The following is a 12,211-nucleotide window of genomic DNA, read 5'->3' as shown; positions in this document are numbered from 1 at the left end:
TTGTAAGATTTCTTTAAGATCCTATTTTCTTTATTTCTACCCCTCATACAACTCTTTCTCCCTCTCTCTCACTTCCTCGCTTGCTCTCTCTGTCTCATTTGACAGGCAAATTTGCAGACATTGCCCGAGGATAACAACCTCGTTTGACAGTCAATTAACCGTGAATAGTCAAAGCCAAGGCAGTTTGCATTACATAAATGGAAAATTAGATTCCTTTTTCCCAAGAAACAAAACCCTCTCCTTAAGACACTGCAATAGACAACTTAGTATCAAAACTTCTAATCACGTCTTTCCCAAACCCCTTGGAGACATTTAGCAATCAGTAAAAGGTGGTTTCATTTAATTTGTATAATGTAATTTTTGTAAATGTATTATACATTTTGTGTAGAGATCATTATCATGGAGATAATATAAATGTTGGCATAGATGTCATAAAACACCTTTAATGTCTTTCTGACAGATATTAAAAGCAATAAGCTGTGATCCTTTTTAATGGAAGGTTTCTAAGAGAACATTTCAATTATTGTCATTTTATGCTTTTCCAGCCTGTTTCATTGTGTAACCTGATATATTTCTGAAATTTCTTCTGAAATATGCCCAGCAATTAATAATCTTATTGCTATTAATGTCACTGTTTTCCCATTTGCTTTTTTCTTAGTTATATCTACTAGGAATTGTTTTTTGTTTTTACCCTTATACTAAATATTTAGTCCTTTGATTATGAATTTAAGCCCCCCACTAGACAGCCTATTCAGTCTTTATATTTTTCTCAGCCTACCTGCTCTTTCTCTCCAGAAATCTCCTCCTGAAGGTTCTGAATCTGTGATGAAAAAATTATGCTCCTTGTTCTTATCTAGAATCAGAACAAAACACAAAAATCTACAAGTGCCTTTGCTGGCAGACAGGATACAGAATCATCTTCAGTTCCATATGCATATATATGGAAGTTCCTATAGAATTATATGCAAAGGGATATGCTTTTGGGGGGGAGGAGAGGAGACATTGTTAATCGGTAAATTGCTATTGTTTAGAAACTATACACTGTAGAAAATGTTGACTTTTTGAAAAGTATAAAGGATGTGATATTTGAAATATGCTTGATATATACAGAAAAAACCTTATAGAGTGTGTTGGGTTGTTATGTGTGGGGGTAGGGCTGTGAAAGAGAGGCTATGGGAAGGGATTGTAAAGGGAGTGAGTCTCACAATGGTTGTGTTGATTTTAGGAAAAGAAAAAGTTGTTTGTGTTTGTTTTACCTGAAAAGTTGTCTTCTTTTGTAGGCAAAATTACTGGGTTACCTTCCTTAGTTTTCTGATTCTATATTTTTAAAAAAGAGAGAGAAAATTAGGTGTACAAATCAATGCCTGGATAAAACCATATGCTAATGTCAACAGTCAGTAGGAAAAGACATCAATAAAAGTGACTCTTAATGGAGCTTCATGAGATGTTATTTTTTATGATTATCTTTCTTTAATAGTTTTTAAGCTTAAGTACATTTGAATGTATACATGTTATCTTTAAAAGTTACCAGTAGATCCATGATGTTTGCATGTACTATAGGTAGCATGTGAAGATGATATGTATTTACTGGATCCATACTATATTAAGATAGATTTACTCCACCCAGAAGTCTTTGGAATTATGTACATGCACACTTGAGTGAACACTGAATGTTAGTTGCCATCTGAGTTTAGCTTTGGCCTCAAACATAAAATACCTTTTAAAGGTTCCACCAACTACTCTTATTTTAAAAGGAGGTAAAAATTCTTAAGGCGTTATCTTACTTCTTTTTGTTAGGTTTGGAGGGGAGTATGAGGTTGGTCTAGTTGAAAATGCAGTAAACAATGTTTTCTTCTGTCCATTGGGCACAATATCTTTCAGTCATGTCCATTTTGGAAAGAGCTCTCATTTTGGAAGAACAGTTAAGAGAACTGTATTTGACTTTGAGGTCAATGTGATTTAAAATCTCATTGTGTGGGAGGGGGTGGGTGGGCATTGTCCTATGGAGGAGAAAGGGGATTAGTTTATTCAAATTACTTGAGTTTAGTCGCCCAGTTACTCTTTGGGGAATAATTGTTCTCTGCAGGGGAGAGAGGGAGCTCTAGGATTAGAAGACAGACAGGGTCGATTAAGGGGTCTTTTCCAACTCCACAATCAACTAACTTAAATATGGGAGGAATGGAAGTCCCAGGCCCTCAAAAGGCTTTTCGAAAAAAAGATCAGAAACCACATCTTTATGGCAGGAAAGAAACCCTACCAAACACACTGAATATTTCATTTCTGTGGGGAAATCTGGTGATCCATCTTTCTTGCGCATATGTAACCGATTCAGCCTAAAGGTGCATTTAAATAATAATAATTAGCTTGAAGGAGCCTAAAGGGGATATTTACATCTTTGTAGGAGGGCTGCTCCTCCAGTGATGGATGGTGGACTGGGCTGCTGGGGCTGCTGCCTCCACTGCTGCTACTGCTGCCGCTTCCTCCTTTCTGAGTAGCAAGGGGAGGAGGAAGAGGAGGAGGAGGAGGAGGATGCAGGTCTGGACTGCCGTGGTCTCCTAGTTTCTCCTCGTCCTGCTGTAGCCTGGAGGTGTTAAGGACTAGGGGGAAAGAGCCAGCTGGCCGGTCCCGGCTGCCTCCCTTCTCTGTTAGCCCTCGGCCTTGGAGGTAACGGCTGCCTCCGACTAAGGGGTCCCCAAGCATCACCCCTCCTCTCTCTTCCTCCTCGTCGTCCTCCTCGGGGTCTCGGCCTTCCTCTCCTTCGTCGTCTTCCTCCCCTTCGGGGGGCTTGTGGCCCTCCACATCCACTTCCTGCTCCTCTTCTTCATCATCCTCGTCCTCACTGCTGTCCTCACTGGGGTAGCTGCAGCTGGTGCCCCCGGGGGACAGGAGGCGGTGGTGGGGCTGAGGTGGGGGCGGTGGGGGCGGTGGAGGAGGGGGTGGCGGGGGCGGAGGTGGAGGCGGTGGGACCGGATGGTGGCGCTCCGGCCCCGGCTCTTCGGGCTGCTGCTGCAGAAGCAGCAATGGGGAGGGCGGTTGCGGGTGATGATGGTGGTGGTGATGGTGGTGGTGGTGGTGCGGGTGGTGGTGATGGTGGTGGTGGTGGTGCGGCGCGTGCGGATGATGCTGCCCGCCCGCGCCGGCAGAGGCCCCATGAAGCTTGGCCAAGCTCTCGGAGTCGTCCTTGCCCCCAACTGGCCGGAAGGCGCTGGAGTGGTGGTACCCGCCGCTGCTGCCGCTGCCCGCTCCTCCTCCAGCCTTACGTCCTCCTGGGCCTTCAAGAAGATGGGGATGATGAGGCGCTGGCACTCGGCTGCCCCCAGTTCCTCCGGCCCCGCCAGTTCCTCCGACTCCTTCAGCTGGAGGCGTGGATCCGGCGCTGCAGTCTCCACTGCCCGAGGGTGACTCGAAGAGACCGTCGCGCGTGCCGGCTGCCCCCGACGGCTGAGGAGGCTGCCCCGAGCTTGCGCCGTTAGCAGCCGTGGGTGGCTGTGGCTGCCCCGGAGCTGGAGGGGCTTCTGCGCTCGAGCCTCCGTTGCTACCACCTCCTCCTCCCGTTCCTCCTCCCCCTCCAGCACCGCCTGGTTCGGCCAAGTCCAGGAAGGCCTGGCGCAGCAAGGCCGGACTGTCACCCAGGGCGCAGCTGAGAGCGGTCGGGGGCTGGGGAGGGGGCTGTAGATAGGTGGGCACGGGGAGCCCGCCGGGGGTCCGGGGTGGCCAGAACATGCAGAAGGGCGGGTAGAAGGCATCCTTGCGACCCGCAGGCCAGAAAAGCCCCGATAGCCCTGCTTTCTGGGCCCCACCGGCACCTCCGCCTGCCCCTCCTCCGCCTCCACCCAGGGCCTCAGCCCCGGCGGCCCCGTCCTCCTTCTTGTGACACAGGCCGAAGGCGGCAGCGGCGGGGAAGGTGTACGGGTGTGGGAAGAGGCCCCCGCAGCCAGGAAACTTTTGCAGGACTCCCCCGAAGGAGCCTTTACTGGGCACGGGAATGACAGGATAGCTGCGGGGGCCTTTGCTGCCTCCCCCGGGCCCCCCGGCTCCTCCGGCCCCAACGCCCCCTACTCCACCGCCTCCCGCTCCGCCTCCTCCTCCGCCAGCCACGCCGACCCCGGCACTGCCTGCAGCGGCCGCGGCCGAGAGGCTGGCAGCAGCGGCCGAGAGGCTGGCTGCGGCCACCACCGCAGCCTCCTGCAGGGAGTCCTCATCGTCGTCGAAGCGGGGCCGCTTGTGGTGCGAGTGCGGACCACCAGCCAGCTCGGCCAGGGGAGGCGGCGGAGGCGGCGGGGGCGGTGCTCCGAGCAGGTGTGGCCCCAGCAGCCCTCCGCCCCCAGCCACAGCCGCTGCGGCCGCTGCGGCCGCTGCAGCAGCTTTGACCGAGCTGAGAGGGTGGCAGGCTGGATGCGATCCGGGCTGGGGCAGGGCCCTCTTGCGGCTGCCTCCATTGAACATGGCCTTGACGTCCTCCCAGGCGAAGACCAACTCGTCCTGAGGGCTCTTGTCTGTGAGCTTGAGATGGCGCCTCCAGGAGTTGAAGTTGGCGGCGTCGGGCTGCGTGTACTTGGCCTCTGGCGTTCGATGCGAGTGAAAGATGAACTTGTTGGGCGAAAAGTACATGTTGCAATAGCTGCACTTGATGCACTTGGCCCGAGAACTGTTGTAACGTGCGGGGATGAAGCTGCCCCTGCAGCCCCAGGCGCACTCATGGGATACGTCGAAGGCAAAGTTATCTGGCAGCTTAGGCGGCCGGTTTTCCCCCAGGAAAGACTTGCAGAGGCGCTCTGCTTCCCTTTTGGTGATCATACCGCATCGGCGAGAGGAAATGGGCATGGCTCCTGCCCGGCGCAGAATCTCCAATTGCACTGGGGTGCATTGCACACAAGTGATGCCCAGGGCCACCCGCCGGTTATGGATCTCGTTATAGCTGAAGTTCTTCAGTAGAGTGTTGGAGATCTGGGCCAAGCACAGCCTCTCCTGCCCGTCAATCACCAATGACACTATGGGGATCCCGTAGAGAATTACTTGGCCCACCTGGTTGGGCTTCATGCTGGCGTGACTTGGCCGAGGCTGGCTCAGGGCATCAGGCTGGTAGGCGCTGGATGGAGAAGCCAGCAGGATGTCATTGGGGCCTGGAAGAGGACTTGTGGCCATCTCTTCAACCGTAGGCCCTCGAATGGACTCTCCTTGGTCTTGCTTGTAGACTGGAAAATAAAGGAGAAGAAAGCATTGATCTTAAAACATTTTGGTTTAAAACGAGTTGTTAGTTGAGAAAATTGTGATCACTTCCTCTTCGGAAGAGCTGGGATACGATAATACTTTACAATATTAGCATGCTTCAAGAACACATTTATTTCTCCTTTCACTTAAAAAAAACATTATAAAGCAAGGATTTCTCTGTGTTTTTCTTCCTCTTTTCTAAAAACTTAATTGAAACAACTAGGAGAAAAAATCCAAGACACTAAAAGGTTTCTAAAAATTTTTTTAAAAAATGCCATGAGGAGTCCTTTCCTCCTGAGTTTTGAGACCTGTCAAAATAAACTGATTATGCGAACTAGGACTTGCAAATAATAAATACAGCTGATAGCAACTTTAGTATAAGAAAACATGGGAAATTGGGACCTGCCCATAAAATATTTCGGGAAACTACTACTAATTTCCTGCAAATGGCCTAATTTTGGTGGAAAAAACAACCCAACATCCTTTTAAGTGATGGCTGTAGTTTATGTGTTCAGCTTGGAGAAATTCATAATCTGAGTAGAACAATTCAATAAAGTAAAACAAAATCAGGCTTGTGGAATGTCCCTGTTGAAAGTTTGAGGGATAGCAATTTTAAAAACTTATTGTACATCTGAAAAAACTGCATAAACTATGTTTGACTAAAAACAATTAGTTTAACATTCATTTTGCTTTCATATTCTCCTCCCCTCCCCAATTCAGTTACCAGCCACCATTAGCTTATCAGAGCAATTCTGGTTTCTCTTTTCCTGAAGGCCGAAGTAAGTTTAAGCGAAATAAATTGAATTCAAGATAGGCAAACATCTAAAAATGTTTGCCTCCGATTTCCACGGCAATTATAAAGCAAAATAAAGGCATATGTGTTAACATCGGATATTTTTCAACAGCTGAGGAACTAAGCTCTGAATACAGGTTCGAACGGGGTATATTTTTCATCTTGAATGATTGTACAATGCTAAAGGGTAAACACTGATTTAATACAGACCGTCTACTGCAAACACTCTTGGGGTCACTATAAACCTATAAAGAAAGTGAATCTTGGCGTACCTGGGGTACTTGGAATCCACGAGAAAATTCCAAGTGCCATCTCAGATTAGGTGAATATCAAAAGGTGTATGTATTTTAAAAAGCAAGGGAAAGAAACATTTTTTGGTTGAGGTGAGGCTTTCTTTGTTGAATTTCATTCCAGAAAAGAAAAAGACAATGAACAACAAAACGTTGTTCTGAGAGAAAAACGCTGTTCCCACCGTTACTTGTTTTCGGCAATACCTAATGCGCGGGGTTCGGCGCCACCACTGTTTGATAAAGTAGCCACTGCGTTTGTTCCCTCTATTTAGAAATTTCAAGGCTCCCTTCCCTGTTCCCTTCCCACAATGGTTATTCAGACCCTTCCCCTTGGCTTTCCTTGTGATCTTGATTCTTTTGCCACATTGCCTACTTCATTCTCAGCTTTCATTATGCTCCGTGGCCTTCAGGATAGTGGAACAGACCTAGACGTGTTGAAACGAGACAGGAACATAGCTTGTCACTTTGCATGGATCAAAGACAATATTTCCAGTGGACAGGTAGTTAAATGGCAATTCAAGACACCGCTATGCCTGGGCCCCGGCAGAACCAGCTCACCTTTCGCCAAATAGCCCTTCAATGAACAGCTGGTTCTCAAATAAGATTCTTATTATCTTAATAAGATCCTGGGATAACGTGAAACTACTATTCCCAACAATATGAACGTCAAGTACACCTCCGGGAAGTGACACCACACACATTTGATTGTATCTGCATTATATGAAGGCACGAGAAACGTTAACATCAATAGACAGGGAAAAAAGAGCCAATGCCCCTGACGCATCTCTTTCGATTTCTACCCCAAACTCAAGAACTACTGAGGAAGTAGAGAAGCAAAGCAGAGATAGGTTAAAATGGGGGTTGGGGGTAGGGAGGGAAGCTCCTGGGGGAGAAAAAGTTGGAACTAAGAAAGGTGGGCACCTAAATTCCCCATTCCCTGAATAATACAAGTTCCAACTCTTCCTCGGTGCTCCTAGTGAACTAGAACAGTCCCAAGTACCCCTCTCCAATCTCCTCAAGGAAATCGAACTCCTGGTGACCTGAAATAATTAACCTAGACCTGTCTGTCCCGCAAGCGCAGTGACCGCGGTGAAATAATTACCTCCTAAATACTAGTTTCCTTTACGCGTATGTCCTCCTGACCATCTTCCAGGAGGACTCAGAGGGGAAGCATCAAAGCATGTCCTCAAATCAGGCAGGCTGGAGTCTTGCAGGGTTTCCAGTCATATCCAGGCACTCCTCTGCGTTAATGGTACTATAACCCTAGCAGGGTGGAGAATGGCGGTTGTAAATTGTGAGCCAGATCAGTCCCTTTTACCAGATAATCTATGGGTGCGCGCGGAGCCGAAGCAGAGCCCCAGGTTGAGCGTTGCCTGAAAGCGCCTTTCTCTTGTCTCTGAACTCGTGTCGGACCGAGGGGACGCCACCCAGCGGGCAGGGTGACGTCACCGGCTCCCTGACACTCCACATTAAAGGGCTGGCATGTTACAGGGAGAGAGAGCGCGCGAGAGAGTCTGGGTGGAGGAGAACGCGGGGCCGAGGGGTGGGGGAGAGAAGAGGGAGGTGTCCTTTCTCAGCAAGCACGAAAGCAAACACCTAACCAACTCCCAGTAATAACTACCTCACCCCAAAAGGAAAATGCCTGAATGGTGCTCAAGCTGAAGAGCTGAATTGAGGATGGGAAACTTAATTGTTCCCTTGCATCTAGGCGAGCTAGGTCCAGGAGGCCCCCTTCCTGGTGGATCAAAGCTTCCAGTCTAGCTGTTAACTAGCTCTGCTGTTCTCTTCCCCCACGTCCCACCCCTTCCTCCCCGCCACACTCACAGGAGTCATGAATGAATCTTTTAGTGCTTCACCGAGGCCCGTAGCCTAACTCTGTTCCTTAGCAAATGACAAGGCATGCCTGCCTAGAAACACAAATTGTACTGAGCTTACTGGAAGCAGTGAAAAAAGAAGAAAAAGGCTATAGGTTCCTTAACACTTTGCAACATCTTGAATTTTGAAAAAAAATAAATCTGGCATTTCCTACCTGTTAAATACGTATTGTATTTAAAACAAGACTATTAAAAGACAATCTCCCATACTTTCCAAATAGTTTCTTTTATTAAGGTGTGAAGTCCAGTGCGGACATTTATACTTGTATATATCACCAAGTCTAGATTGGAAATAACCACTGATTCTGTGCCATATTCAAAATGACCTCAAGCCCCCAGCCGTCACCACGCAACAGCAGAACATGACAGTAGGAGGGAGGCAAATATGTCAACTGAAAGAAGCAGTTCCCAAAACCAAGATATATGGCTTGCGCAAATGACAAGTTCTCCTTGGGAAAAAAAAAATCCACAGGAATCACGTACAAGCATTTCTTGGAGAAAAATTTTTAAAAAGCAGGGTTAGAAAGAATTTTAAACGACGTGCTTCGTGTAGCAAACTAAGTAACACTCCAGGATGTTAGTCAGTTGTCAATATATTGCTTCTTAATTGACCAGCTGTTCGGAGTAAATATTACATACTGGTTACTTTATCAGGAAAGGAACAAGATTCATGTTCGGGGGACATTGGCTAGTGGATATTTCACTGCAGAGAAAACCACTGTTTTTTTTTTTATCTACTGTGGCACAAAAACTTGAAAATGCCATCTGGTGGGAGAAGGGGTGGATTGGATGATAAAATTAATAGCCATATTACGATGTAAACCAAAGGCAAAGTCGAATAAACCATAAGAGAACTTATAAATCAACCCGCACCGGACTCATCTGTCCTACAGACGGTAAAACCAATTGGTAAATACCGGGATAAATGTGTGAAACCTCACACTTCTTAGACGGTCAATAAAACCAAAGGGAATTCTTGGTTCGAAGCAGAAATGGATTTGCAACATCTTGTTGCCTCGGTAGGAGTTAAAGGCATTTACAATAAAAAGTCCAGAGGAGGCTTGGTTTCGAAGCAGGCAATTGCCGTATTTGTTTGTATGAGGAAAGTTTCAGAAGGCGAAAAGCATTTCTCACATCTGAGTTCTTAAAGTCCTCACTGCAACAAATTAAGATCGCCGTAAGAAGGTGTAGAGTTTAAAATCAACCCCCCCAATAAACAAAAAGAAAAAACCCCAAACCCCAAATCTAAAAGGCATAAAAACTCACGCTTCATTCCTGTATATCCCATTTGCCAAAAAAGTGCCATTGTCATTCACACACAGCCCTTCCTTCTCCGTGATCCAGGTTACTGGCTCCTCAGAAGATTTCTAGAACACGTCCTGATACTTCTTTCCCTCCTTTCCCCACCCCCCTCTTCTCTGGTCTGTGATTTTCCAAGAAGGGAGGCCCCTAGCTCATCTAATGTTCTTATCTCCTAGACACTGGCGATCTGCTCCTGACAGGAAGAAAGCTTAAGTCTGACGAAAAGGATGTCTGGTAACAGGGCGGATTGCACAACAGAAATGGGGAGAAATGAGAAGCACTTTCACTTCTGTTCCATACCACAGGGAAATACCCCAGCACTGCAGGTGCTCTGAGAGTCGCAGTGGCTTTGACCTGCCACACAGTTGCGAATGCTTCTGGTAGCAGCAAGTTCACCGCCTCCTTCCTAGAATCCTTTCTGATTGTAACGTGTCATTTAAGGAAAGAAAACAATCCCCTCCCTTTTAAAACAACAACAACAACAACAATAAATGTGAACTAAAAATGTTTCTCTTCAATTCCACAAAACTCGGTTATCAAGACCTAGGCATTCATTCATCACAGTTACTCAGTTAGTGCAATACCCTCAAGTTACAGGAGGATGTTAAGCACACAAAGAAGTAGGGAGAAAGGATTTTCCTATAAAAAAAAGTATGCTGACATTTTATGGAAAATTAAAGCGTACCATTCAAAATTGGAGTAAGATATTTCTACAAATAATGGAGGGGGGGGAGAGAATGGAGTAGAGCTCAAACTTTAATAAAAGTGTCTGTGGTGTTTAATTGGTTTAGCCTAGATGAAGTAAACTGAGATTCATTATCAGACATCAGTCTGTTATGATTATTCTGTCTTTCTTCACCGTCCCCCTCCCGGACTACAGAATATGAATGTACTTATAGAAGTTGAATGTACAATCAACTTAGAAGCAGTGATGTGTCTTTTTCTCTTCGATCCCAACAACCAGCCTAATAGCCAATAATCAGTGTTCTTGATGCTGTTCTCTGATCCCAGCTAGGGACGGGCATTTTGCAGGTGTTCTGTCTCTCGGTCCCCTCTGAACTCGCCTGACTTAAGAGACCTGTGCTGTCTGGGAAGCGGCAGGTCGGTGACATTTTAATCAATGCTTTCCTATCCTAGCTGACGTACATTTTACACTTCGGGACTCTCCTCCGCCAGCTAATTGATTCAAATTGTTTTATTGGTTAAACTGGTGTCACCCGTTTGCATGATCTATCACCGCTCCGCGGAAAACATTTCCTTCCTTATCTCCGTTCCGAGCGGCTGCGGTTTACCCAGGCCAGGGCCAGGTAAGGGAGCCCAAGAACCGGACTCAAAAGAAAATCACAAATCAAATTACAATCCCCCTTCACCTCACCCCTCCCTGAACTCCGAAGGGTGACAAACTCAGCACAGACATTACTGGGCTACTTGGAAACCTGGGCTAGTAGCCTGGTCCAATATTTCTAGTTTGCCTCCTCAAAGATGAAGCTAACAGAGACTCAGATTTCTCTCTGGCCTCTAAACACTGACCCGGGGAATCTTCTCCTCGGGCTATATCGGCTGGAGACTATAACCTACTGAGCTGCCTGAAACCCTAGAGTCCAAAGGCTGCAGGGAGCTATCCGTGGTCCTGATGCAGTTCCCAGCCCCCGAGGCTTAGCCGACCCTGACAGCCGTCAAAGCTCAGCAGAAGGTATGGGGCCTGCAGCCCGCCCAGCAGGAGACCTCGCAAAGGCTCTCGGTTCAGAGCCCTTGTTTGCTTCTCAGGCTTCAGAAGCAGGGAAGGGGACGATCCAAAACTGTGGGTCCTTCCTTCTACACTGCTTGTCGGGTCATTAATGCCTGAGGAATGCACCCCTTTCTTCCCACTACTTTTGCATAGACAATCGGGAAAGATAAATGCTCCAACACAAGTTAATATCATAGATTCTGATCAGCTGAGCTATCCTTGAATATCCGGATGCTTCCTCAGTTCCCTAAGCATGGGAATTGGGATTTTAATCCCAGTTAAGGTCCAGGTTTAAAAATTTATTTAAATAAATAAATAAAAATGAATGGATAAATCTCAAAACCTTTCTACATTCAATTCCTTTTATCCAAATGAAGTTTTGGGGGTGGCCCTGAGAAGGTGGAATGGTGTTTACACAGAAATGCTATTTGTCATGTTGGCTTTGTTACCTGTATTTCTATATTGGGACAGAAGGTAATATATTAAAGTATATCTCTTGTAAACTCCACCTAAGTGAAGGGAATTCAGACTCTGAGAGCTAGGACCCTACCGCAGAAATGACTGTGAGAGAACTAGCTTCCTCTGAGAATAGAGATAGAATGTTCAAAGAGAGGTGGGGTATGGTGATTGAATCTCACCAGGGCCTCCCAGTAAGCAAATAAGCAGATGAATCCATCTTTCTTTTGAGAAATATCAAATTTCCTGGAAGGAGTAAAAACTTCTGATTACTTAATCAGAAGATTCCCCCTCCCCCCTTTCCCTAAAACTTTGTTCCTGCTGCAAAAAAAAGAGTCTCTTTTAGATTGTGAAAGCTCTGGGTGAAGATCCTGATAAATATTTGTAGAGTGCCTTTTCTTTGCTCTTACCAGTCCATAGTAAAATTAACTGGCAAGATCACTGATAATGAAGGATAGTAGCTAAATCAGTGATAATTATGTGGCACACATTTAGTTCCCATTTGCATACCTGGACCATTAATTTCCCAAGGCCCTTTCCTCTATCAGTCCTGTCA

The 12,211-nt window shown here is 46.5% G+C and overlaps 1 protein-coding gene across 1 annotated transcript in view; it reads right to left on the bottom strand.

Moving 5' to 3' along the window:
* The window catches only part of SKOR2 (SKI family transcriptional corepressor 2), a 55,855-nt gene extending 50,251 nt beyond the window's left edge, over window positions 1-5,604 (bottom strand). Inside the window, exons 1-3 of the mRNA XM_020985790.2 lie at window positions 2,392-5,604; window positions 1,257-1,317; window positions 779-853 (exon numbers count right to left, since the gene is read on the bottom strand). Coding sequence (XP_020841449.1) covers window positions 779-853; window positions 1,257-1,317; window positions 2,392-5,145 — 2,890 coding nt within the window. The 5' untranslated portion in view covers window positions 5,146-5,604. The remainder of the gene's footprint in view (window positions 1-778; window positions 854-1,256; window positions 1,318-2,391) is intronic.
* Between the last annotated feature and the right edge of the window lie 6,607 nt (window positions 5,605-12,211).

Source organism: Phascolarctos cinereus, unplaced genomic scaffold (genome assembly GCF_003287225.1).
Source record: "Phascolarctos cinereus isolate Bilbo 61053 unplaced genomic scaffold, phaCin_HiC Scaffold_4;HRSCAF=312, whole genome shotgun sequence".
NCBI lineage: Eukaryota > Metazoa > Chordata > Mammalia > Diprotodontia > Phascolarctidae > Phascolarctos > Phascolarctos cinereus.
This window is presented reverse-complemented; position numbering and strand designations above follow the sequence as displayed.